Source organism: Falco rusticolus, chromosome 1 (genome assembly GCF_015220075.1).
Source record: "Falco rusticolus isolate bFalRus1 chromosome 1, bFalRus1.pri, whole genome shotgun sequence".
Taxonomy (NCBI): Eukaryota; Metazoa; Chordata; class Aves; order Falconiformes; family Falconidae; genus Falco; species Falco rusticolus.
Genome location: NC_051187.1, coordinates 3,983,501 through 4,010,428, shown reverse-complemented (window position 1 = coordinate 4,010,428; position 26,928 = coordinate 3,983,501). Strand labels below are relative to the sequence as shown.

At 40.6% G+C, this 26,928-nt stretch overlaps 2 protein-coding genes across 9 annotated transcripts in view; one reads left to right on the top strand and one right to left on the bottom strand.

The window, feature by feature from the left end:
• Window positions 1-14,152, bottom strand: part of PITPNC1 (phosphatidylinositol transfer protein cytoplasmic 1) — a 90,991-nt gene extending 76,839 nt beyond the window's left edge. The window contains exons 1-2 of one of the 7 annotated variants that reach the window (XM_037405230.1): window positions 14,035-14,152; window positions 12,820-12,882 (exon numbers count right to left, since the gene is read on the bottom strand). Coding sequence is in view for 4 of the 7 variants with exons in the window: in XM_037405256.1 (XP_037261153.1) it covers window positions 10,242-10,289 (48 nt within the window). In the remaining 3 variants the exon portion in view is untranslated. Of the gene's footprint in view, window positions 1-8,014; window positions 8,199-10,241; window positions 10,857-11,107; window positions 11,646-12,819; window positions 12,883-14,034 lie in introns of those variants that run through there. The other 6 variants (XM_037405248.1, XM_037405256.1, XM_037405210.1 and 3 more) reach the window with 6 other exon arrangements.
• Window positions 14,153-14,658: 506 nt separating this feature from the next.
• PSMD12 (proteasome 26S subunit, non-ATPase 12) lies at window positions 14,659-23,876 on the top strand. Of its 2 annotated transcripts, none has more exons than XR_005106942.1 (11): window positions 14,659-14,840; window positions 16,523-16,582; window positions 16,825-16,953; window positions 18,294-18,401; window positions 19,312-19,416; window positions 19,848-19,997; window positions 20,171-20,305; window positions 20,867-20,979; window positions 21,346-21,520; window positions 21,983-22,115; window positions 23,435-23,876. XR_005106942.1 is itself a non-coding variant. In XM_037405194.1 (11 exons), the coding sequence occupies exons 1-11, from the start codon at window positions 14,733-14,735 to the stop codon at window positions 23,642-23,644; spliced, it is 1,371 nt and encodes a 456-aa protein (XP_037261091.1). In that variant the 5' UTR covers window positions 14,660-14,732; the 3' UTR covers window positions 23,645-23,876. The 2 variants fall into 2 exon arrangements, 1 of the variants encoding a protein (XP_037261091.1); XM_037405194.1 differs by having other exon boundaries at window positions 14,660-14,840; window positions 22,038-22,115.
• The last annotated feature ends 3,052 nt before the right edge of the window (window positions 23,877-26,928 follow it).

Here is a 26,928-nt window from a genome sequence, read left to right as displayed (position 1 = left end):
CTAAACACAAATTGGCATGTCTGAAAACGTCCTAGCTAAAAGGCAGGGTTGGAGATATCCACATTTAACTTGTATTATGCTGGCAGCATGATTAAATAAAAACATAACCACCTGTTACACTTATTTCAGTGGGAGTATCTATTTTCAATTATAGCATTTACTATCCACCCTCAAGTATGGCAAGTAACACCATGGTAACATAAACACAGTCGTGGCTGCTTGAGAAAGTTAAATTATAAATAGCAATGTATAGGCCATGAGGTCCTGGAAATAAACTAACTAATCCATAGGCATTTGTTACTATGACATAACATTTCCACTAAAATGTTGTTTGCCTCATCTCAAACCCACTCAAAATAGATTTAGAAGTTCGGCATCACTTGACTCTGAGTGAGTTCATGTTCAGACATGAAAAAAGCAGAGACTGCGGAGAAAATAAGCTATAGCAAAACAGTGGAAAACAAATTAAAAAAAAATCCCCATAGTAGGCTTTATTCTGTTTCCATTGAAGTTAATGGGAAACCCCCCCAAAACAACCTATCCCAAATGTATAAAAGAATCCCTTTAATATATAGAAACATGTTTTTATACTGAACCATCCCTGAGGAAAAAACAAAAATAAAAGAAAAAAGCAAAACCAACCAAAAAACACTGGGCTTAACTAAGCACCAAACAGTTTGGAAATGCAAACAAACTTAGCAACCCTCTAAAAGATTTTGTGCTCAGTACTCTTTTCAGCTTCAGTCTCGGTGCAAAGATCCATGGTAACTGAGGGAATACCGAGACGCAAGCCTCGGCCCAGCCCTCGGAGGGAAGCTGAATTCCGGATTGTTCTAGCGGGCTGTGTAGCTCCTTATCCCCAGCGAGGCTGAGCGGGCCAGGGCAGCAGGCTCTTGTTGGGAGCAGCAGGTTTCTGCCAGCTGGCCAGCCGCCTGCTGTGCTTGGCTGGGCTTCCTTGCTTGGGACTGGGACCAAAACCTCCAAAATGGGAGAAAAACAAGAGAATCAGAGCTCCTACAAAGTTAGGATTGAAAACTGAGAGCAAAGAGGTTACTGCCAAGTTCGGTGGTGCGAGGAGCGAGGACAGCAATTATTTGATTGTATGTCGGCCCAAAGAAATTATCATAGGTTGGACACAAATCTGGGGCCTGAATCTAACCATGTGAAAATGTCTTTTAGGTTAGGCAAGAATGCTAAAGATTTAGAGACGTCAGACTGGTTTCTTTCTCGGTAAGAACAAAAGATTTGCGAAATCTACATTTTCTTTTGGTTTACAGCCATTGATAAAGCCTACTTTTGATCAAACTGATAAAAACCTGGAATGGATCTACTGAGGTCAACGGCATTACTTTAGATTTGCACCATGCAACTAAAATGGAATTTAAATTCCCAACATTTGTATTCCAAAGATATGCTGTGTTTTGTCATACATATTTGGTGAAATCTTGGCCTCTGACATCAGTGACAGAACTCATTGGTATTACTATGGTCTAAATTCCATTGAATGATTTTTCCTTTTACACAGAGTGAAGCAAAACAAAAGCTGATCCACTGAAGTAAGGTCCAAATAAATTTCATATCAAGTTTGTGTGATAACAGAAGCAAGCAGTTTACTTAAGACCGCAATCAGATGTACATTTCATATGTCTCATCTGGCTTATTCCAAGTCACTGTATAAATAATTTGTTAAATGAAATATTACTTAACGTTCAGCTAATATGCACTTTCAAAACCCCTGAAAAAATCAGATAAATAGCTGGATAAATTTGTCAAGCACCTTTTAGAAGGTAAGAATTACACACATACTAGGACCAGCACATTCAATGGACCTAACAAGTGAGACTACTTAAAAAACCATCTATGTATGACCAGGAGAAATACAAGCTTGGCACGTCTAAGAACTTCATGCTTATCAATAGAATAATAATTTGTCTTTATCTCTCTCACAGGCACAATGTTTTGGTTCATGGTGGACTCCAGTATTTCGGTAACCTTTCAAGTAACATGGTGATGCTAGCACAAAAGGTTATTTCTATATTTTTTCTTATTTTTTATATAAATTGAGAGCAAAAAGCTGGAAATATATTCAACAATTAGTTGTGTTTCTGACTGTCATCAGTGACTGATTGTTAATCAAGCAATGGAGCAACAGTGTGTTATACTGGAGTGTCATTATCACATAATTATTTTGTCATGTATTATAATAATATTTTTACTGAAAAACATTAAACATAGTCATTAATTGGGCAACACATTAAACCTAATATGACATTTAGTGTGATGAAATAGAAAATAAAGCACACTCAGCATGCTCACAGAAAACAATTCCCACAGAGCCCAAGTATTCCTAGATCACTTAGGCAAGATTAATCTTAGAACAGACATCTAAAAACTCTTAAACAGAGACCATGATTTTTCTGGAGAGCATATGAACAAGTCTTTTACTAAACCCAGCCTATAAACATTTATGCATGTGACTCATGACATGTGCTTTAAATTAAGTACGTGCACAAGTTAAGTATATGCAAAAGTTAGGAGTGTGCACTGTAAAACCAGCTTTAGAATCATAAAAGTACAAAACTATTAGAATCCAAAACTGCTTCAGCATTTTCTAACCACAAACAGGAAAAAGATGGAAGATACATGTTTTTTTCCAAGAAAAGCCATCAAAATGTCATTCCTACAATTTAGCACCCTGCATTATACTTTATAAAAACAAAAACAGTATTTTAATACATATCCAAGGATTTTAAATCACTTATAACCAAAACTGGGAAGAAATGATGAACTGAGAAGGAGATAAAGACGACTAAGGCTAGACTAAAAGCATTATATATAAACACAGGTTAAGTTCAAGTCTAGTTTCCTCCACCTACAGACTGTAAACCATCTGTTAACCCAACTTGAAATCTAAATTACTTTTTCTTTGCTCCTTTTTAAACCTAGTCAGTAATCCTGGGGAGCACCTCTCTCCTTGCTTTCTAGACACATGCAGACATCAGTAATTTCACTTGAACAGGTGCACAATATGCCTACACAAAGTTCCTCAGGCTGCACTGGAGAACTACCATGGCAAATTCGCATGAAATGTCACTATTCACTTAGAAAATATACTGTTGGTCATGATAGATGCTCTATAAACCAAAGATAAGAATAAAATGTAACAAGCTATAATTTTTTTTTTTAAATTGCAAATAAGTTTTCAATGAGCAAGAATACGAAGAATTACTCCTCACCCACAGTTGCTGAGTATATTGCAACGGTTTGCATGCGTGTATTGTCTGTCTCCATCCTTACAGTACCTAATGGTTGCTTGTGTGTTAGGTTAGATGTTCAAGATGGAAAGCCTGCATGTATTTCAGCATCCACAACTGACTGGGTTCTGTAAGGACAGCCTGGGGTACACATTTGTCAGCTCACTAGTCACAAAGAAGAGTATCGTGAATGAATCATTGTTCCATACTATGGGTTTTCCATTACCTGGCTAGGCAGTCTTTTGTACAAAAGAACATGATCTCTAACAGATTTTAACAATACAAATGTCTATCACACTAAACTGAATACTCATGAAGGAAAATACAATTTTTTTAACCTTTCCTAGTTATTACAGAGATCTTTCTGTTCCTATCATCTAAAGAGCTTTATATACTTCAAGGGCTATAAATCACCTACCATTTTCTTAATATGTGCGGTCAGGCAAAAAGCACATGAAAATTGGAATAATTACGTTATTTCTAACCTTACAATAGACAGATGAGGAAATTAAACAGGCTAGACTACGAGAAAATGTATTTGACATATCAGTTACCAAACTTCAAGGTGCTAATATAGGCATCTACATTATTAGGTACATAAACAAAAGTGGCTGCAATTTCAAAAGTGCTGATCATTTACCATTCATACCAACTCTTACAAGAACTTCATGCTCTCAGCAACTCAAAGTTCTTCCCAAAAAATACAAAACCAGAAAGCACCAAGTTTAAAAAGCCAGTATTGACATTCTGCATCTTTCTCTCCCTGCTCTTTTGTTTCCAAACCTACATTAAACTTCAAAGACAAACACACTTTGCACAGATCTCGATAGCATCAAAGCTCTGTAGAGTGTTTTAGCTAGAAAATGTCCTAAAACACTGACAAGCTGAATTTTGTTTTATGGGAAATGCAAAACCGGGCCCTGTATTTTGCCAACGAAGCCCTCAAATCACATGTATAGTATTATTTGCTATATATATACCTTGGAGAAAACAAGTGTTGACAGGGAGAGGCAGAGCTAGAGAGATGTACGTCAGACTCTGGAGTTCCTTTGGTAATATCTAATCCTTTCCACTGAAAGATTTTTTTAATGATTTACACTGAAACTTTAGGAACAAAGATTGTCTTGTTTCTTTCAGAGCTGTACTGAAATGTGCAAACAAGAGTAAAAGAAGAAAATTGGATATATTTGGTCTACTATTTGCACTAGAGTTCAACAAAGACTTGACATGTGCTCTGCATTCCTTTGCTTTTATAGCTCTCTAGGTGACCACAACTCCAACAGGAAGGTCAAGCTAAAGCAAGGTATTCCGTTTTTTCCCATGGTAAAACACAGCGCTCCCTTTCATCTGTTCATTCTTACTAGACCGTGCATCAGAAGAAAATTAAATAGCTTTTTAATTGGTACTAAAAGTTAACTCCTGGTGCTTTCTCTCACCTATTTTCTCTGTTACATCATTATAATGATTCTTCCCAGTCCATAAGCTTTAAGGTCAATTTAAGGTCACACTGTATGTGGCAAAGGCCTTGTGATGCGAGTAGACATGACTGGCCACAGAAAAACCAGATCAGATCAGTTCGCTAACAACAGTCTTACACAATCATTTATTTTGAAGGGTAAAAAGATGTTCATAGTGGTGTAAAGAGCTTTTCTAGATCAATAATTAACTCTGAATACTCCTCAGACAAATATATCAGTGCCTTCACAGTATTAATTGCAAAAATAAGGTAAGGCTGGTGATGTTCTTGTAAGACATATCCAGAAAGAATGATTAACTAGAGTAAAAATTCTTCAGTAAAACAGCACTTTAAATTAAACTGTCAACAGCTATAATGCATCTGTAGTCTTACCCTGATTCCTTTAGAAGATACTAAAGTTGCACAATAAGCCTCCATTTTTGCTGGACAAATTCAGCTCAAAACTGCCAGATAAACTCTTTGCAGAGGTCATGGTCATGGCATGGTCTGACTATTATTTTATTTACAAGTAATTAAATTGAATTAAATTTGAAAAGCTGACTTCACATTATGTTTGCTTATAGCCCTCTTGCTTACAACCAAAATACTGCTTTTTCAAATCTTCCATACTTTTACATATTCCTGAAAATATGTTCTGTGGCTATAGCTGGGAAATGAAAAAAAGCTTACCTCACTGATCATTATTTAATCTATCTGTATTAACTGCAGGATGAGTGTATGTAGTTTATCCTGCAGTAGACAACCGCAGTGTAGAAAAATATGTATTTCAGACTTTATACCCTATGAAAGGCTTTTTCTGTTCTACATACATATGGTTATGTCTAAATATCATAACACCTGCTAACTCTCAGGGCATAAACCCACTTTCTTAGATGCCTTCATTGAGCTTTAAATCTGTCTGAATAAAACATGTTATAACAAGTACACTTTGTACACAAGACAGTAGACTATGAAATCTTTTAAAGAAGAAATGTACACAAGATCCAGAGAATACAAATACTGTTTACACATATGTTGTTGAAATAATTTTATGTAAATAATCGACACTGGGAGAATTCATAATGTTTGAAAAAGAGCTAGACAATGGTTGTTTTTATAAAGGAGTAAGCAAAACACCTCTAAACCCAGAATTTGTTCACGTTGAAAAGATTTTTTTGTTGAAAAATTATCTACATTTACAGACATTTTGCAGGTCTCTGCTTGTTTGTATTCATGACAATACAGCTGTTCCTATACACCTCATGCAGGCAGCACTCCCCACAGATCCAACTTAGCTTTTATTTAAAGCACAGAATGGGGGCAATTCCACCAACTTCAGCAGAGATAATCTTGGTTGAAATAAATAAAGAAAAATCTGTTAGGACTTTAGGTACTCGCCATACAGACATGGTTCAAAACTAACAGAGATGTTAATGGTCATTCTTGTTTCCAAGGAAAAAAAACTTATGACTACTGTATTTTATTTAATGTTCAGCTTTTAAATATATACAACCTAGCTTCACATCTTTGTTAGCATTTTACAGCAATAACAATTTCAACAGGATTCAGCAACAATGCCTTTCCACCTATTCCCTTAAAGAATAATCACTTTCCACACAGATCAAACTTCACCGTACTTTGCCCCTTCCAAAACAGAAGTTCAGTAACAAGTTAACCTATCCGATGTGGTTTACCATTTCAGAGAAAGGCATCTCAAAAGCACGAAACCATGTGATCCTTCCTGTGAAGAACTGTGGAATTATGACTTGCAATGCAATAAGACCCAAGTCTGAGAATTTTTTAGCATCTCCGCTCTTTTCAATTGCTTGGCATTCTTTTCACTTGCTTAGGAATGTGGGTTTTTTTAACTGATAATATTTTAAAAAACCACAATGCAGCCTATTGTAACATTCTGTCATATGATGTAACAAACTATTTCTAAGAATGAACTAACACATGAAAATGCAAGGGGAAAAATAACCAAGAGGCAGGCTCGCTTATTAATTGCAGCTGGGATGAAGACTGGTAACACATCCTAAGCAATTACTGCAACAGATTTTACTTCCTTTATGTAGTAATGAAAATAAATGGCTTTTTCTAACTTACAAGGTCTCAAGTTAACAAAAGGACTGAGTTTGCATTCATGCCACCCAAAGGTACCACAAACGAGGTAAAGAACAATTTATAATTGGCAATCATATTGGCTTAGTCAATCAACAGCTATGTTCTGCCCTAATTTGCAAAGTTCTTACAGCAGTTACTATTTTGCTTAGAAATTAGCATGGTATTTCCTTTCTCAAATTATTTTAAAGCTGATTAGGCAGCTTGCACCAATATGTAAGTAACAGTCCTAAATAACTGTCAATAACGATGCAGTTCAATGAGTCAGCCTCAACCTTGAACGAGAATTACAGTGTGGTGCCACAGCATCTCAGCCAGCACTCTTGGAGCAACCTGTCTTTCCTGGTGCTTAAGGACAAGGGAACAAAGATGCAACTCAGCGCAACATACACAAGAACAGTTAAGTCCGTAGCAATCTGCATTTCTTTGGAAACATTTTATTTACAGGAAACCATTTGGCTTCCAAGCTGACAGGTATACAAACAAAATCCCCATAAATATTTTTGTATCTTATCAAATCAGGGAATCCACATAATAGTGCCTCAAGAACCCGATCCGCAGTAGGTAACAAAGACCCGCTATGCAAAACCTTCTACACACAAAGATGCCACAAAGTCTTCAAACCTGGCAAGAGTGTTGCTGTTTTAGTGACATCTACCAGTTTTTTTACTCTTCTCTAAAGATGTATTTAGGTCAGCCAGTGTAGTGCTAATTGCTGTACTGCTGAGTGCATATTTATTTACATGCAAAGTAATGACTTCTAGTTACTCGACTGGACATTATGTAGCATTTTAATGCAAACTTTTTCACATTACACACAAAATCTGACTACAGAAGATTAGGTACAGGTGCCTGGCTGACATAGCACTCGGCTTTGCCTCCTGTGCCTGATTATTTTCACAGGAATGACATGGGAAGCCACTCTGGTTTTGGTGACGACACAACACAGACTAAAGATGGAATTCTTTCTCATTCATGTTGTGAGACTTCTATGTATGGATAACTGTCAGTGCTAAAAAAGAAAACTGCTCAAGGAAATGCTTTTGAATGTATGTATAAAGTGCACAGGCTGAAAGCCAGAACTTCCAAACAGCAGAAAAAACAGAGCTGTAAAGCCTAAGAAAAACAGCACAAAAAAGAGAAGCTATGCAGCTGCATAAGAAAGAACTGCATTTTCACATACCTGTTGAAACCTACAACCTCAAAAAGACTTAGGTGCTTACTCCAGGTAATGTCAGTGCCACTGTAGATAAGGGCCAAACATCCCAGTTCTGCAAGAAATTGGCACATCCTTTGGAAATTGTGTTTCCATCAAAGCCCACTAAGTTTCAGAGTGACTTAGCATCTTGCAGAAGGCAGTCTGGGCCTCTTAGATCCAAAATGCTTTTGTTTTTTGAAGGGTGGAGTTGCCTCATGATGTTCTAATGACTGTGTAATGCACCACCTTACTCTAGGCAGATGCCAAAAATATCATGTGTTATTGGTAGTTAATGTGCAACTAAGGGCAAAAATAAGACAGTAACACCTTCATAGACTGTAGGAAACACCATGAAGATGAACCGCTATGAGAAATACAGTCTGGGACTTTTACAGTATGCAGATAGCGTAACAAAAATAAGCTACTAGCTAATTTCATAATTTTGTCCTAGTTCATGTTACAATTAATAATGAAACTCAAGTTAAATATCAGACATGTTCTAGGTTCCTCATTAAGGCATCTCAATGATTAAGTAATGGATGATTCATCATAAGAGAAACTACAAGATGCATGAGTATCTTTAGTAATACTGTTAACATTCTTCAGAACAACAGACTTCCAGCATTGTCTTCTGCCTCATCATGCATCAATCGTTCCTGTTTTGGGAGATTTTTGAACTCTTCTGTACCTGGAAATTTTGTTTAACAACAATTTTTCAAAATAAATTAGACCTGCTCCCTTCTGATGACATAATGAACTGCTATTAATGAAGCATGGTAGTCTGAGGACATCAGGAACTGGCTTGGATAAAATGTTGTCTATATTAGGATAATACAATAAACAAATAAAACTATGTATCAAAAGAATAATCCTATCCAATAACACTGCATATTATGTAAGTTGGTTGGATAAATGCGAGAATTAAACCTCTATCTATTTACCTACATGTATGTGATGGGTTTAGGTCCTGCTCCCAGAATGAATTTCCCCAGCAGCCCGAAGGAAATATTTGGCAGTTTAAATTCTCCGTTTTAGAATACTGTTAATTTGCCAAATCTGAAGATGTAGCCAAAAAAGACCACTGAAACGCCAACTCTTGTCACACTCGCGAGCACTGCTCCACAGATACTGCAAAAAATAATCAAGCAGTGCCGCAAAACACTCACCTGGATACATTTATAGCAAGAAAACCGCGTAAATTAATCGGCGCGGTGAGCGCGCTTTGCTGTGCCCCGCGGGGCCAGGGCAGGGAACCGCGCTGCGGGGGGCACGGCCGCTGCACGCCGCTGCTGGCCGCCGGCACGGCGCCCCCTGGCGGCCGCGGCATCGCCCGCCGACGACGGAAAACTTTGCGCCCAGCTCGGCGCAAGGATGCGCAGGTGCGGCCGCCCCGGCGGGGCCGGCTGGCGTGGTGGGTGCGTGCAGGAGCAGGCTTGTTCCCCCGCTGCAGTACCCGCTTCTAGGGCGTAAGTGGCTCAACAAAACAACGGCGAGCTTTTTTTATAGATACATGAGGCACTATAAAGCAGAAAGCACCGTCTCATTTACATCTGCCATCAGGCCTTTAGGTACCCATCGCACCTATAAACGAGCACTGTTCACGCGCACAAGTAACTATATAGCACGAGTATTGCACGCAGGTATTACTGTCTTACTTAAACCAACAAGCAGGTAGGCCGTTTGCAGATAAATACAAACATCATGTTCCTAACACCGAGTTTAGAGCATCGACAAAGAGCAGTCTGACTTTCAATCCTTTCTTGAAATGACAAAGAAGTTTTACTAATAGATGATCACCTACCTACCGTACCTGTGCTAGAGTTTCAGGCCATGTTCAGCTGCAAGGGTATTTTAAGCAAAGGTGAGGATATATTTAGAATCTGGGTTTTGGACAAACGCTTTATCAGACAGGATTTCAGCACAAAGCATTCCCTTGCAAATATCCCTGAGATTCTTCTTAAAAAGTCTGGTTGATAAATCTTTATAACCAACACTTTGTCGACACAATGCTTTCGAGAGACTTAAGTTCCCTTCGTTCCTGCAGGATTGCCTTATTTTCCAATAAAAACATTCCTCTCTAGCCCATCATCTCCGACTTCGGTTCATCCCACGGAGAACAAATATTCAGTAAAACAAACAGAGCCTCAACTCGCCTTGAAAGAGCAAACCCTGAGTAGGGCACAGCCTAGCCAGGAGCCGCGGCAGAGCTTACCTCCTCAACTGTCAAAGGCATACAGATCCGGTACTCCTTCATGAGCATATTCCTGCTGCCTCGGTGCGGACCAGCAAACTGGGAGAAAAGTGGGGATTTCGGCACGACGAGCACGACGAAAACCAATCAGGGGAAAAATATTCCAGCCTCTTTCTCTGTAGGCGCTTGGCAACGTGTCCACGAGGGAGTAATGCAACCATCCAGGAAGGCTGACCCAGCAAGAAGGAAAACCTTGCGGGAGCGACTGCTCCTTTCTTCCCCTTCTCCCTCCCTCAGACGGCGAGCGGGGGAATGTCACACTCGCTCCGCCGCCAGCCGCTGCCGAGGCTCAGACCCCGAACGCTGTCGCGGCGGCCAGAGACATCCGTCGGAAGTGCACGACAGCGCAGCTATGTCAAGACATGCCCGGGGCGGCGAAAAGCACAATCGAGCCGCAGCCGGGGCCGGCAGCCCGTCGGGCGGCACAAGGACGAGCCGCTGGCTGCCGAGACAAAGGCTTCGCACCGCGCTTCCCTCCCCGGCTGCCGAGCGCGGCTCCCGCCTCCCGGCACGGCAGCGCGGCCGCGGGGCTGCCGCTCGGCGGGGGGCGGGGGGGCAGCGCGCTCCGGCGGCCGCGGGCTCCCGGCGCAGCTCTAGCCGCGGGCGCGGAGCGGCTGCAGCGGCGGCCCCGGCGGGGGCGCGGCTGACATCAGCGGGGCGGGGGGGGGGGCGGCCGCCGCTCGGGCGGGTTTAAACAACGGCGTGGGCGGCCCGCCGACCCCTGGGGAAGGGGCCGCCGGCCGGGAGACATCGCCATTGCAGCGGACTCCGCCGCGGAGGCTTCTCGATGTGGGGGGAAGTTTATTGCCCTACGTGTGACAACGCACCTTGAAACACGTTTACGAGGCGGCGTAAGGTTGCCCGGCCCAGGTCCCCCCGCCGCCGCGAGCAGGGCAGCCGGCTGGGTGCAGGCAGCGCAGGATGTGGAGGCCTCACCCATTTCCCTTCTGGTCAGCCCTTCGTTATCTGCCAGCAGATTTTGCAACGCAGATAAAACTCTTTTTTCGTGTCGGCTATTTACTTTCAAATGCCACGCAGAAAGTTCAGTGGAAAAGGGCCCTCCTTCCTTGCTGGACAATAAAGCCAGAACCGTTTCAGGAGGGATCCTCCCCTTAGCTGGCAATTTGTTTGTTAAATCGGTTTTTAATATGCCTGGGGTTTGTGTTTTTCAGAGAAATTACCCCGTTAAGTCACAACTTGATGTGCACAGGAACCCAGTTCCGAAACTAGCCGAGAACCCCGAACTGTTACACAACCCTAGGTAAATCGTAAAATGTTCATATTGCTGTTTCTCCTGTCTTGAAATGGCTGTAAAGCATGCATCACACAGAAGCACTGTGACAGTAATATGAAACTGCAAGGCACTACAGATAATGGTAAAATACACATCTGCATTTAAGTATAAATTATTTGCAAAAATAAAAGTGATGAAATACCATATTTGGGACACCTAAAGATTTAGGTCTACAATGAAATGTGTGTTTCATAAGAAGAAAGAGCACAAAACCCTCAGAACTTCTTGGTTCTGAATGTACATTTCAAAGCTATGTATATAATTCTTAGCCCGGAGAGGACACAGTGCCATCTCCTGGAGCTAACGACATCACTTTTCCATTCCGTTGCCATAATGGCACAATATTTCACACACCCTGCCTTTCCAGTCAAGTACAAACACCTACACAAAGAAATAGAAAATCTGGGAGCTCTGTTAGCAGTCTGGATTTTCAACGGAGGTATGAAGAACGTGGTTAATGATACTTCTATCTCAAATCTGACAACAGCCATTTGTAACTACCGAAACTGTAGCTGTAATCCATAACGTCAGTAGTAGTATGCTCCTGAAACTTCTATGCAAAACAGCCAAAACAAGGAGATGCCTGTGGTATTACCTATAGATGAGAGGTAATCCAAATTCAGATCTAAAACATCTACTTCTGTTTTAAGTGATTTGCTAGTGGTTTCATTCATCGGGAACCATACCTCTGGATTTCTGCTGAAAAGCAGTGTAAAAAATTTGAACTTCTTTGCATAGGGCCTTGATGCTACCCATTTATAGGCAAAGACATTGACTACAATAAAACCAGGAGAAAGACCTAAACTAGTTTATAACCTATTATATGCTTTCAACATAAACCAAACCTTAAAGATCCATTTAAAACAACAAAGCATCCAGATCTGCAGAAAGTAGTGTGTCAAACCCAGAAACTACTTAAAATGGAAGCCAAAATTACTTCCCATACCTACAGCAAAACATTCTTCAGTCACCCCATACTTTTGCCAGAGGCACAGCTCAGTCTTGTGCTGTCCGCACACAAATGTGGGGAAAAAAAACAGTGACCCTAACAGCATCCTTTACAGTTCCCCACTGTGACTAGTGTTCCCGGAACTCTCTACAAAGCATGCTCAGCAAATGCTTTCTAGGGGCCACACCGAGAGAGAAAACTTCCAGTTCCAGCTAGCCAGGAAGTTTCTGCCAAGCACGTCTGCCACAATTTTGGTTCTTTGTTGTCTGTGAATTGTCAGAAACTATTACTCTTACCTCTGCAACACGCTCTCTACCATCAGTTGTAAAAATACTTTTCACTCATCTTCCATTTCTGACCTGGGGGGGAAAAACCCATATGTTAAATCATGCTGAACATTAACTCCAGATGGACTTGTGTCAGCAAAATGTCGCTTCATAATAAGAGACGGTAAAAGTCAAGTTGTTTCTTCAAGCATTACTAAGGGCTTTTGAATAAGAATTTAGTTTTTTATGAGCCATTCAGGAAGTCTACATTGGCAGCAAAAGCAGCCTCCTTGTCTCCCAGCATACCCATGCAGGTAAAGGAAGGTAACAGTTGCAGTATGCATTAATTTTTTTTCCCTCTTTCACTCACTGTCTGAACCAAAATTACTGTGTACAGGAGTATGTTTGATTAGATTAGTATGTGCCTTTTAACTTCCCTGAAAGCCATGACTCCTTATCCATTGACTGTACAATTATACCAACATTATGAACTAAAAGAATGAGATTTTACAATTTAAAATAAGTAGTCAAAGCTCTGTAAAAATTTGTAAATGGCCAGGGTTAGGAAAGAACGACTCATACACGCTCTGATGCATGCCTTTTTAGTACTCAGGTCAATTAGTAACTAAAAATGATTAAGGACCATGGATAAATTCTGTTACTGGACTTGATAAATCAAGTCTGAGTTCAAACAGAAAGTGACTTGAAGTCCACGGTCTGTGCTGTGCTAATTTGAAAGCATCTATCAGGCACGATTGCACAATACAGTATTACAGCTCTGAATTCACTTAATTGAATTACTCTGAATTTATACCAGTGTAGTAGATGTCATAACTCAAGTCTTAATTCTGTAAACAGAAGATTTGAAAGTGGTTATTTCAAATAGCTCTTTGCCACATTACTGTCTTGTAACATATGCAGTACAGTCATAAAGTAACCCAAACCGGGATGTGATGACAACATTTCTTCTGGGAGTCTTAAATTTAACACCCAAAGATATAGGGCATTCACTGATCAGTATTTCCTCGTGAGCTGTTTACTTGCAAGCATGAGCAAGTTTCTCTGAGTTTCTCCAGTGAATTAAAACCCCCGAGGCATATGAAATTCTGCTCTGGAACCGGAGATGATGGCAACCTGCAGGCAGGAGTGTTGCACCAGCACCTCACCACAACTTATCAAACGCATTGACGGTGCAACGTGTAAAGCCAGGATCCTTGTGCTCTTAAAAATCACTGTGTCTCCTACCTGTTCCTAGCCTCTCCAGCAATGCAAGGTGATTAGATGTCTGGAGGGTTGGACACCCGACACCATCAGGGTGAGACCCGCCCGCACCCCGAGGCCTGCTCCCAGGCGCGGCCTGCCATGGCCAGGCGGCACGGCGCTCCGGGGACAGGGGGGCACAGCACAGGCCCACGATCCGCCCCCCTCCTCATGGCCGCACCAGGCCTCAAGCTCTTGACACGCAAGCTATGAGCAACACCGCGGCTGCCGAAACCCCACGGCCCTGCTGGGGCCAAGGGCAGGCTGAGGGCCGGGACTAGGCTCCGTGAGAAGCCGCCACCCTCGGTGCTGAGGGTGCAGCTCGACAGCGGAGTTCGGGACAGCGGGCGGCCCGGGGCCTGTCCCCTCAGCGGCGGGGCCTGTCCCCTCAGCGGCGGGGCCTGTCCCCTCAGCGGCGGGGCCTGTCCCCTCAGCGGCGGGGCCTGTCCCCTCAGCGGCGGGGCCTGTCCCCTCAGCGGCGGGGCCTGTCCCCTCAGCGGCGGGGCCTACGTCAGCACCGCCCCCCGCCCCGCCCCGGTCCCTGCGGCGGCCGCAGGTGGCCTCGGCAGCGCCTGCGCGGGGCGGTGCCGGGCCGTTCCCTTCCGCCGGGCCGCGCGGGCGGGGCTGCGCGCCTGCCTGCTTCCGGTGTGTGTTCGGCGGGGGCCGCGCAGCGGAGCAGGGAGATGGCGGAGGGCGGCGCGGAGCGGGCCGATGGCCGCATCGTGAAAATGGAGGTGGATTACAGCGCGACGGTGGACCAGCGGCTGCCCGAGTGCGAGCGGCTGGCGCAGGTGAGGGGCGGGAGGGAGCCCGGCGGCGCCGATGGGCTGAGTCATGGCGTGGGGCGCGCTAGGCCGCGCTCGGCGAGGCGGCCCGGTGGCGGGGGGACCCGCGGCGCGGCCCGGCCCGCAGGCGCCTCTTGTCACCCGGTCCGGTGCAGGAGGGTGCGGGGCTCGGGCCCTGCTGTGCCGTGTGCGGCGAGTAGGGGCTGCCGTGCCATTCCCTGGCAGCGCAGGGCAGGAGGGCGGCCGGAGCTGTCGGGGTGCGGCCGGGCGGCTGAGGGCAGCGGGAGGCCCGGCGTGCCCAGTAGGGCCGCGGCTTTCCCCGGTGTGGCGGGACAGCCGCGGGCAGCGCACCCGACTGCGGGGGGCTCGTTCATCCCTGGACCGCTGCCCCCCAGAGCTGCCTCCCTGTCAGGGGCCCCGGACCCGGCTGGGCAGCGCTCTGCCGCTTCCACCTGGGTACGGGCCTGGGGCTGCGGGGGGGGGGGGGGGGGGCAGAGCCCTGCCAGGGTGCTGGGTGTCTGCTCCACAACCAGGCCTGTGCACCCACCCGGGGCGACCTCGGGATGGCTTGCCAGTTAGGATCGTAATCATGCATATGGTCTATGTTAAGGATCTTGTATGGATTTGTGCCTTTGCGTAGACCTCAGGACAGATAGACCGGATTTGCTGTTACGCTCTGTCCCGTTAGGATGGTATCTGATTCTTTACATGCTGCCCATCCTCCGCTGGATTCATGTTTCTCAGACATGTTGTACTGTGTAGCGTGTTGTAGGATTCTGAAGGCAGTGGCCTTAAGCAAATAGCGTCTTTTTACTGTCTTAAGGCTGTGCTGTGTGGAGAGTTTTATCCCACATGCTGCATTAGGTACAGACACCATGACTATGGTTCATTGTTGTGTAACGTGTAAATTTTGTAGCACATCCCTGGCAAACCATTGTATATAGCTTAAAAGATTTCAGTAAGGTAGGTATGTTTTAAAAACAGATGTAATTCTCTCTTTTTTGTTACTAATTTGCTAGTTTCTAAGCACTTTTTGCAGCCCCACAGTTGCCAGGGACTGTTTCAAACTCTTCCATGTTAACATTTTTTTAGTGAGATATTTGCTAAGAATTATGATGTAGGACTAAAAGTAGATTGTAGTGTCTTTAACTCCTCTAAACAAATATAGTTCTCAAAACTCAAAAAGCAGGACTATTATAATTCCATGCTTAGACTATAAAGCATGTAGTTTATGCTTTCTATAATATGCTAATTAAGATATGATGTATGTGGATGAAAGTAATAGTAAAAATTTCTTTTGGCCAAAATACCTAATTGCTTATCTGTTCTCACTTAAGGCTTTGTTTTGGCTAGGAAAGAAATGAGTCTTCCATCTAGCTCGGTGAATGTGAGCTAAACAAACCTGTCTGAAACTTGCTAGGTTTTTTGCTCCAGACAACCAACTTCCAGCACGTATTGGGCAAAAATGGAATTTCAAAAACCTTTCCGGTTTATTCTGTGTGTAGAACCATATATTTAAAGTTACTGCTATGTATGTTTCTTTTATTAAGAAAAAAAATCCAAACCCAACTTAAAAATGGGTGTACAGACTAGTCTGTTTTTTACTTGCATGAGAATTGGAGCTGCTCTCTATTTAAACTAAACTGTGTTTATCACTCATTATGATAATTCTTTGCCTGTCACATTAGGAAGGAAGATTGCAAGAAGTAATTGAAAACCTTCTCTCCTTGGAAAAACAAACACGCACGGTAAGTACCATATGGTGTGCAGCATTTAGGCTGGGTTGTCCTATGCACCCCCTTGTTCCACTAATTTAAGTTGTGAAGGGAACTGGAGTATCAGTCTTTCTATTTTGTTGTTCTTTTCTTTAAAAAGAAAATTAATAAGTTTAGATATAATCAGGTTCTTTACCTTGGTGTAATAGAAGCGCAGGTGATAGAGGTCTGCACGTTGGTTATCCCATCACTAATATGCTGTTTGTTTGTTACAGGCATCTGACATGGTCTCCACATCCCGTATCTTAGTTGCTATAGTGAAAATGTGTTACGAAGCTAAAGACTGGGATGCTCTTAATGAAAATATTATTCTTCTATCAAAGAGAAGAAGTCAGTTAAAACAGGTGAATTTCATCCTTTGAAACAAAAAATGAAATCGTATTTGGACCTGTGTATCTGATTCCCACTTGTGTGTAGGGACTTTCCTGACTTTGTAGCACCTGCCTGAATATATTGTTACTAGCTTCTGTTGGTGTTTTTTGGTAGACTTAGGAAAGCCAATAATGAAACTGATGTCTGGAATTAGTCTGTCTCCACCCTGTGCCTGAGCTCCACATGGTCCAGCTTGCCATTCTTGGCAACACAGCTGTGACTTTCCTGCTTTTGTGCATGCCAGTACTTTAGACAGTAGTTCATCGTTACGCTCTTATACAGTCTGTATTGTGGCCATATTCTTAATTTTTTGTGTTCATGAGTGTACATTAAGCAGAGTTATTGCAGCTTACTGTGATCAAATAAGGTGTGTGCTTTACAGGCTTGCTTTTGAAACTGTCATACTCGGGTATTTAGTTCTGAGAAATGGGCTATCAGGATAGCTGAAGGCACTTGAACTTAAGGAGGTACAAAGTTTATTGCATCGTGTATTTAGTTTAACTTAGTAGAAGTCAGCAACAGGTAGTTTCAATGGTATTGCTTTAGGAAGGAAAAGGTTGCCTCCTTTTTAATGTTCAAAAATGTTAGGAGTTTGTATAAAAGAGTACAGTTTAGTTTGATAATTTGCACAAAAAATGTTGCTGAAGACTTGGATCATTTCAGCTGAATTTTCTTCTTGAGGAAGAGGTTTCATTCTCTCTCTTTTCTTTTTTGAAGTAGGTATTTTAATAATAATAGCAACAGCTTTGACAGCATTGTTACCAGAAGAACATATTCCGATAGCTGTGCTTGCCACTGAAGGATGCTAGTTTATTAGTGCTTTTTTGGGAGTATGCAGAGATGGAAAATAATCAGTCAGAAATAATTAGCCCTCTTCCTTCCTTTCCTGAAAAATCTACAGGTGTCCTAAAGAGAAGGGCTAGTGCACACGCTTAAGAGAAGATAACACCTTTCCTGGGCCATGCAGGTCTTGGGGCATACAAATTTTGTCGGTCCATGTGAGAGTCATGTGAATTTGGCAGGAGTACTGCTTTTCAAGAGAAAGCTCTGTGGGATTAATCATTTTGAATATCACTGGAAAAACTGAGGTGAAAGAAGAGACAGAACAGCATCACATTTGACTTCAGTTGCTAGCGTCATTTTACACATTTTTAGAAGCAAAGTGATGAGATGTAGCCTCCATGCTTTTTGTTGAAATGAGTCTCTGAAGTACTGAACAGTTTCATATCAAACCTATCTGACTGTTATAGTTGGAATGCATTTGCAATATCTAAAAAACACAGTATGTTCTTCTTTTCTGTTACTGTACTAGGCAGTTGCTAAAATGGTCCAGCAGTGCTGCACTTATGTTGAAGACATCACAGACTTACCAGTCAAACTGCGCTTAATTGACACGTTGCGTATGGTTACGGAAGGAAAAGTAAGGTTTTGTTTTAAGACTGTCTATAAGGTAGAATAAAAATGTTCACCTCCTTTAAAAGCATAGCTGCTTAACCTTGTTTTTTAATCTTGTTCAAATAAGAGCAAAATTAATTTTTAAAGTAACTTGAGAAGCCAAGTAGTGTATTTCTTTCTGAAAGACTGCAAATGTTTTCCAGATTTCATATTTAAATAATTTGCTGAAACACTGCTTATATTTCCATGATGTAGATATTTGGCTATATTATTGATATAATTAATAGTACAGTTCAGAGTTCTAAAATGCCACTTTATTTTTCACTTTTTAAAACGTGATGTATTTGAGTTTGTTAGAGAAATGGGCAGGTTTCATTTAATTTCTCCTGCACTTAGCAAGGTATTAGGTACAGTTACGGTAACTAGAGGGTGATACTAAAGCATTATACCACGTTAATAATTTAGATAATACTCCTTTTGCTGGATGACTTTTGTCTGTTCAAAGTTAGTCCAAATTGTTAGTAAACAAGTATTGTCGATTTATGGGTGGTTAGTAGTGAGCAAAATAATGCAAATGGTAGTACTTAGTACACATTAACGATTAAAGTCTTTACTTTATATCTGTTTCAGTATATTTTAACAGGCAAAATATCTAATACTTCATGCACAGTGCACATCCTTTTATGTTTGCTTGAAGAACGGTAGATGAATTTAGACATAGTTTTTTAGATTAATTTGGTCCAAATAGTTCCGGTGTGTCAACTATCCTTTCTACTTCAGCTGTGTATCTTGTGGATAGTGTCAGTATAGCGTAGGGATACACAGGGAATTAATTGGTGTATGACAACATCAAATATGTGTCTTAGTGGGGTTGCAGTCTTAAGTTTTCACTCTTTAGAAAATGCCAATGTTTAAACAACTACTTCTGATTTCAGATATATGTGGAAATTGAACGTGCTCGCCTGACAAAGACGCTTGCAACAATAAAAGAACAGAATGGTGAGGTGAAAGAGGCTGCCTCTATTCTGCAAGAACTGCAGGTAATGTGCCTTGTAACTCAAAACTGTGTCAGCAATAAAAATTAATTGTGACTGCTCTTAGGTTATTGTTTAGAAACTTAATCACGTATGTTTGCAGAAATGCCTGGAATGAGTTTACCTGTTACTAGTGAGGGTGTAATTCAGTTTTAACTGCTTTTGTTAGTCTCACGGTTAGGTTACGTGGAATACTTGCCATTTGGAAAACAGATTCCAGTTGTCTAGGTAGTGTATTGAATTCAGTGTTAGCAGATTCTTTTGGTGTAAGTGGGGGTTATAATTGAAAATTGAATAACCTTTTCTCCATTTTCACATGCTCTGGCATGTTTTTCCTGTTTTGTTTCCCCCACCACCAACCTCCTGCTCTTCCTGGGAAGTTAAGAATTCACTTGTTTTGACTTTGACATTGTTAAATAGTTACATTTTTATTTTAGGTGGAAACCTATGGTTCAATGGAAAAGAAAGAACGTGTAGAATTTATCTTGGAGCAGATGAGACTCTGTCTAGCTGTAAAAGACTATATTCGGACTCAAATTATCAGCAAAAAAATTAATACAAAATTCTTTCAAGAAGAAAACACAGAAGTAAGTCATTGGAGGATTTCTTTCTCTCCTTTCCCCTGCTTGCCCCCCCCCCAATCTGACATGTCTCTCTTCAAATCCAAGTGTATTTGAATCCCTGTTTTCTGTGATCCAGTTGGATTTAATTTTCATGATTCATGAAGCTGTATTAATTTCACTGTTTGATTCTGTTTCAGAAACTGAAGTTGAAATACTACAACTTAATGATCCAGCTGGATCAACATGAAGGCTCCTACCTCTCCATCTGTAAGCACTACAGAGCCATTTATGATACTCCGTGTATCCAGGCTGAAAGTGAAAAGTGGCAGCAGGTAAAAAAACATCATGTACAAAATGTCTGTATTTTCATGTGGCAAATACCCATTTCATTACCAGATCAATTTATGGCAGATTAAATAGCTCATCAGTTTGTTGTTCTTAGTGGTTGTTTTTTTTTTTAAATGGGTATATTAACAAATCAGTTAGTTGAAAACAAATAAAGTTGATTTCAAATGAATATTTATAACTAACATCTTCATTATATTGTCTTTGAAATCTTGAGAATTTCTTGTCTGTTCAAGTGCAGGAATTAGAAACAGCTGTGCAGTTGTGGTCTAAATGATACTGTTGTGTATGCAGTACAGATGTTACATATTTAAAAAGATTTTTCCCCCACATATTTACTTTAAATACTAGTGTTTCAGTTAACCTGAATCCATTTAAATGTATCACTGTGAATTCAGGGTTCATTTCTGCAAGATTACATTTCTTTCACCTTAACTTTCATATGCTGGGTTTAAGCCTTTTACATGTTAAACTCTAAGCTCTGTGAGTGTTTTCAATTCCATCATTTAATTATTGGGGAAAAACCCACACTCTTTCCTCTTCAACAGGCACTGAAGAGCGTTGTCCTTTATGTTATTCTTTCACCTTATGACAATGAACAATCTGATTTGGTGCACAGAATTAGTAGTGACAAGAAGCTAGAAGAAATCCCAAAGTATAAGTAAGTATTCTTTCTAATAAACAATTATTAGGTGAAAAAAAAAAAGTATCTCAAACTAGCTGTTCAAATGAAATTGTTTATGCTAAGTCTGCTGTAAGAATCTCTGAATGTGTGAAAAATTATGCAAAATTTTTCTGATTGTGCAAGTTCTACATTAAAATACATCTTATAAGAGAAAGAGCTTTATTAGAAACACAGTCTGACTTGAGCTGCCCGATAGTATGAAGCATTACAGTATATTCATGAAGAGCAATGAAATCAATGGTAAAAAAATGAAAGCATTTACAATTATTTCTTTGATCTATTTAAGTACGAAATAAGCCTTATTAATACAGTATTGTAAATCACCTTTACTAAATCATTTAGAGACCTCCTAAAACTATTTACCACTATGGAATTGATGCGATGGACTGCCCTAGTTGAAGAATATGGGAAAGAATTGAGAGAAGGATCCCTTGACAGTCCTGCAACAGATGTTTTTGGCTGTACAGAGGAAGGTGAAAAGAGATGGAAAGATTTGAAGAACAGAGTTGTGGAACATGTAAGTATGGCTGTCTTTAAGCATTAGCTGTGTATTCAGTGCCTCAACTATAAATGCTTTTCGTTTGCCTTATGTTAGTTACAAAGGGGGGGGGGGGGGAAAGGTATGTAGTAAAGCAGCAGATAAGTTGCCTTTTCCATTGTGCTGTATTTTCCAGATTTTATTTACTCATGTATCTTTGTTATAAATAGGTGTTTGGCACGGTTGCCATAAAAAAGAGCATGTTGCATTCGAATTGTGAGATTTAGCATTCGCATTCAATAGAGCAGAAATTTGGAAGTCTTGCTTTTTATTAAATTCATAATGACTTGATATCATTACTTAATAATTTGTCATGTAAAGACTTCTATGCCTTTTACAAGCAAAAGAACTGTTCGTTTGTAACTCCCTCACAATACCTTATGCTGCACTGCCATTAGAGCTCCTAATCTGCTTTTAACATTGACTTTTATATTTTTGCAGCCTGCTTCAATTATTTTTTGCACATAACCCTCTACTCTGAACACTTTTATTCCAGAATATTAGAATAATGGCTAAATATTATACCAGAATTACAATGAAGAGAATGGCACAGCTTCTGGATCTATCTGTTGATGTAAGTGTTGCTTTGCTTTTCCTTCTTTCGTAAGAGGTGTGGAAGTGTATGTGTGTATGTGTTTGTGGCAAAAATGTAATTATTCAGCAGATTAACGTTCTCCTGTAACTTGAATATGAGTTCTCTTTAGCTTAAAATGCTCTGTTAGTGATGCTATAGGTCATCATTGCATTGTTTTACAGACAGTGCAGAAAGATGTAGCGCTGTAGAAATACACTGCTTGCTACAAAATTCTCAGGGTTTACACTTGTGTGTTTATGAATGTTCATGGATACAGTATCTGTTGTTGTATCTCTCTATATTTGTCTTGGTATTATGCGTGTACCTCTCCTGGCTTCATCCTTAGTCTAATTCCCCTGTTTGTGTTACCAGTGCTTTTCAGCTCTTACAGGAAGAACAAAGTGTGCTGTAGTGATAGACAGGGAGCATTAACTGAGCTTTAGTTCATTGGATTCTGTTTATGAGAAGTAGTGTAAAAGTCTGTTGAGAATAAATTGTCTGAGTATTTGGCACTTTATTAGTCAATATGATGACCTGAGTGTATTCTCACGCCTTTATGGGAGTTAAACTGGTTTATAATCCAGGGAGAACTCAGTTTCATGATGCGTGTGCCCATAAGGCAAAAGTTGCTCTTAAAAATTCATTTATATTCAAGGTCTCATTTAAATGCTGGAGCTTCTTGTCTTGTGTTTTAGTGTTAAAATGTTCTTGTCACTGGGTGAAGATACAGGGTTTCTCACCTTTAGACGCCCGTGTTTATAGATGGTTGTACTTTGGGAAAATGGGGTGGAGTAGTCTTCCTGTCATTCCACTTTGTCTTTTCAAGAGCTTTCAGAAGAGACTAATACATCTTGGCATATTGGTGTTTTGAGCGCAAATGAAAAGCTTTACCCTACTGTCTTTTAATTAAATCTGCTCTTTCCCACAAACTCAGAATAAACCTTCCTTGACAGTGGTCAATAATTCATGCAGATTTTCATATGCCTTGCTTGTCAGAAGGCTTGTTCTGCTATCAGGTTAGCCAAGTACTCCAAAGTATGAAAGTCTGTTGGTGTAGTATATTAAACTTAATTTCAAGAAAGATAATGAGAAACAGGTGAGAAAAAAAGAATTTTTTAATAGATCATGCTAGTATCTTGCAGTGCCAACATGTAATATTAAAGTATCGTTTGTTTTAAGTACAATACTACTGTAGCTGTATGTCTGTTAAGTATAAAGAAAATCTAGTTCCCTGTGCTTTAATGCTGTCTGGGAAGAATTCCGATGTTTTTATAGATAAAAATGCTATTTTCTTGACTTAGTGCTGTTTGTCTTTACAGGAATCGGAGGAGTTCCTGTCTAACCTAGTAGTTAATAAGACCATCTTTGCTAAAGTAGACAGGCTGGCAGGAATTATCAATTTTCAGAGGCCTAAGGACCCAAACAATATACTCAATGACTGGTCTCACAAGCTCAACTCGTTAATGGCCCTAGTTAACAAAACCACGCATCTCATTGCCAAAGAGGAGATGATACATAACCTGCAGTAAGGTGCCTCAATAATCTCAATGCTTTTAAAGGCATTAAATCTTCATAATAGAGACTATTATTCCAGTGTGTATATGGTTTGTTTTCTCCCTGTCAGGCCTTCCTGGTCTAAAGTTTAGAACACAATTCTGAAATTCCTGTTGATAATTAAGTTCCCGTGATTATACATTCGGTTGTTATGTGTTTTTGCTACAGTTGGTGAAAAAACATAATAAAACTGTATTGCCTGTATAATAGTAGTCTTGTGGCTTCTTCTTTTCCATGTATACCTTTATCTAACACATAATCCTGTGGTTATTTCATTACAGGACTTTTTTTGAGGCTGTGATTGAAAGGATGTGCTATAAATAAAAAATCCTAGGGGTTTACAGTAGCATGCATTGAGGTAAATTAAAATGATTATATTGTTATGTCAAGATACTGTTTGAACAAAATTCTGGATGTTCATGCTTAAGAATAATGCTGTTTCTTGTGATGTGGAACTACAGAGAGACTTAATTCTGAACTGACTGAGAAATTACTGAATTTTGTCTGCTGGCTGCAAGTCACTAATGTTCACTATTTTGTTGTTGCAGCTTGTAATGGCTACAATAGCAATTACACAATTAGCAGGGACAGTACTTCAAAGCTGCTGCTTCTTATAATTGAATGTGTTACATTCATAGAAGATAACATCCTATTATTTGCTTTAACCTACTTGTAATGGAGGGCAGCTGTAGACTTTCCCCATGTCCCTGTTCTGGTTTTTTTAGAAAGTAAATAGTAGCACGAATAGTATAGGAAGAATCAATAGAACTTTTATTGAAAGTGCTGTTTCTTAATTTTTTAATGCTAGTTAGTCATAACTAACTGTTCTGTTCATAATTAGGTAGAGACTATAATAGTAAATAATATGTTGAGATGTATGTAAATGCTATCCCTTTAAAAGCACACCGAACTTCATTCGGACTAACACTCTTAGCACAGGTAATTATTGGATGAATACACAGTAAGTCAGGAAGCTAGGCAGTGATTTTGAGGGTGGGAAGTGTGTGAAGGGACAGGAAAAGATAGAAGCTTTTAAGCAGTGATTTGCATTTGAAATTTAGACTTTGGATGTAGTTTAAGGGAAATGTCATTTCAGAGACTTGCAACTTTATCAAGCCATACCAGTCCAGCTCATTGCATTTAAGCAACAAAAAAAGCTGCTGAACAATTGGTGAGGGAAGGGAGAAAGAGGAGCAGACTGTTTAGAATGCATAGAATGCTTACCATCTAGCTTCCTAAATTGTATTATAATCCCAGTTGTACAAGTTGTGTAAAATCTTGTCACAACCACAAATCTTGCCCGAGAATGGGATGTACTGGTCTTTGTGAGGCTAGCCTTAGCAGCATGAGTGAAAGTGGCTGCTGGGATAATGAATGAAGTAACTGCAGTTTTGACCTTGTCAATTGAAAAAAAAAAATAAATCTTTTGCAAACTGAGGCAAGAGCTATCAGAAAGGGGAACAATGGATCGTTAGGGAAAGTGGGAACTTGCCTCTCCCTGTTCTTCTTAGCATAGACCTATTTTCTTCTTTTTTGCAAGTCTGATCGGGAATCTTCAACTCCAAGCATTTAAGCTTATGGACTCTGTGACACTTCTACCAGATGAGACATACTGGACCTGTTTTCCCAGCCAATCCTATTTTCCTTTTTATCCTGGAGTGGAATGGTTCAGTGGTTCCCTGGCCCTTGTTCTGGTGGGGTCTTGCAGATGCTTCTCCCTCTCTGCCCTAGCTATATACCTCTCTGCTGCCTTTGCATTTAGAGCATGAGTTTGTTGGAGAAAGGAGGTGGTTTCTTCCCCTCACAACTACCTTTTGCTGTCAGCATTGGAAAGAACGTTGGAAACACTCTTAAATTTCAACAGCCCAGGTATCTCCTTAAAACTCAGAAGGATTATGAAGGTTCACATTAATGGTCTGTATTTGTACCAAAGATCCACAGTGATCAAGTTTTTTTGCCTTTTGGTCTGAAATATATTTTTTGTCCTCACTTGAGTTCACTTACAACACCTCTGTCTTGGTTTGACAACATACTGCGCAAGGCAAACTCCTACCTAACTCCATCCTCAGGGTGAGATACACCTGTTGTGTACCTAGTACTTGGTGCCAGAAGCAAGAATCTCTCAGGGTTTCCCTCCTCACACATCACAAACTCAAAAAAGGAGTTTTAAAACACAATTGTACAATTACTAGGCTGTACAGTAAGCCCAAGTGAGTGAAAAAGAATCTATTCATTTTGCTTGGAGGTTTTTTGTTTTACTTTGGTTTTTTTTGTTGTTGTTGTTGTTGGCAAACTACTGTTAATGAAAATGAAAGGAGTGTATCTTGTGTCTCTCTGGAAAAGGTTGCCACATTCAGATTGCTAGAAAAAAAGAAAAACTGTACATTTTTGGTGCTAGTTCATCTGAAGAATGCAGATACACGTCAGATATAACTCCTCCGTGAGCAATTTAAAGGTCAACATAAAGGCATGCAGTCTTTTTAAAAAAAAAATGCATTGAGATTGAAGATCTTTGATCTTGACAATGTGGGATCAAACCATCATGTTAATCTGAACTTTGTATTTCCTATCTCCTCAATGTACCCTCAGCACCCCCTTATTGCTGTTTGCTTCTCAACACCCTCATTTTGTGGATCAAAGGAAAAGTGAATTAGTTTGACTACCAGTTGCTCTAGAAATTGTATGTGTTTAAAGAGTCCACACTGAAGAAATTTTATCCTTGGGTAATTATGAAGTAAGATTAAAGTTGAGATCATCTGTTCATTAGAGGACTCTGGAGGAATTCCAGGGAAATTTTCATGCTGGAAAATCGAAACTTGCTACTCTACAGCCTAATAATCAGACATTAATGGCTACTTAGAAACAGTTCGCTTTATTGTTTAGTGAGACTAAGTCTTACTGTTGCTATCTAACCTCAGGTCTACCACTGACTTGTTTGTGGCAGAGGGTAAACCACTTAACTTCTTTCTGCTAGTTTCCCATGACTGCTGCTTCTGAGGGAGTTCAAAAATTTGTAAAGGCCCAGTGTGCTAAGACAATAAAAACATTGCTTCTATTACTGCAATCAGTCTGGAACTTATATTGAGAAAGGCCTCCTGTTGTTTGTTCTCAGAGGTGAAAACTGCTCAAGACGTTAACTGCTGGGATGTTAGGCTCCAGGGTCGGGGAGGCAATTCAGTGTTGAACGGTACTTTTACGTGTTAATTGTAATGTTTTTTCCTGTATTGTGAAGTTAGACATCATGAGTGGAGCTGATTGA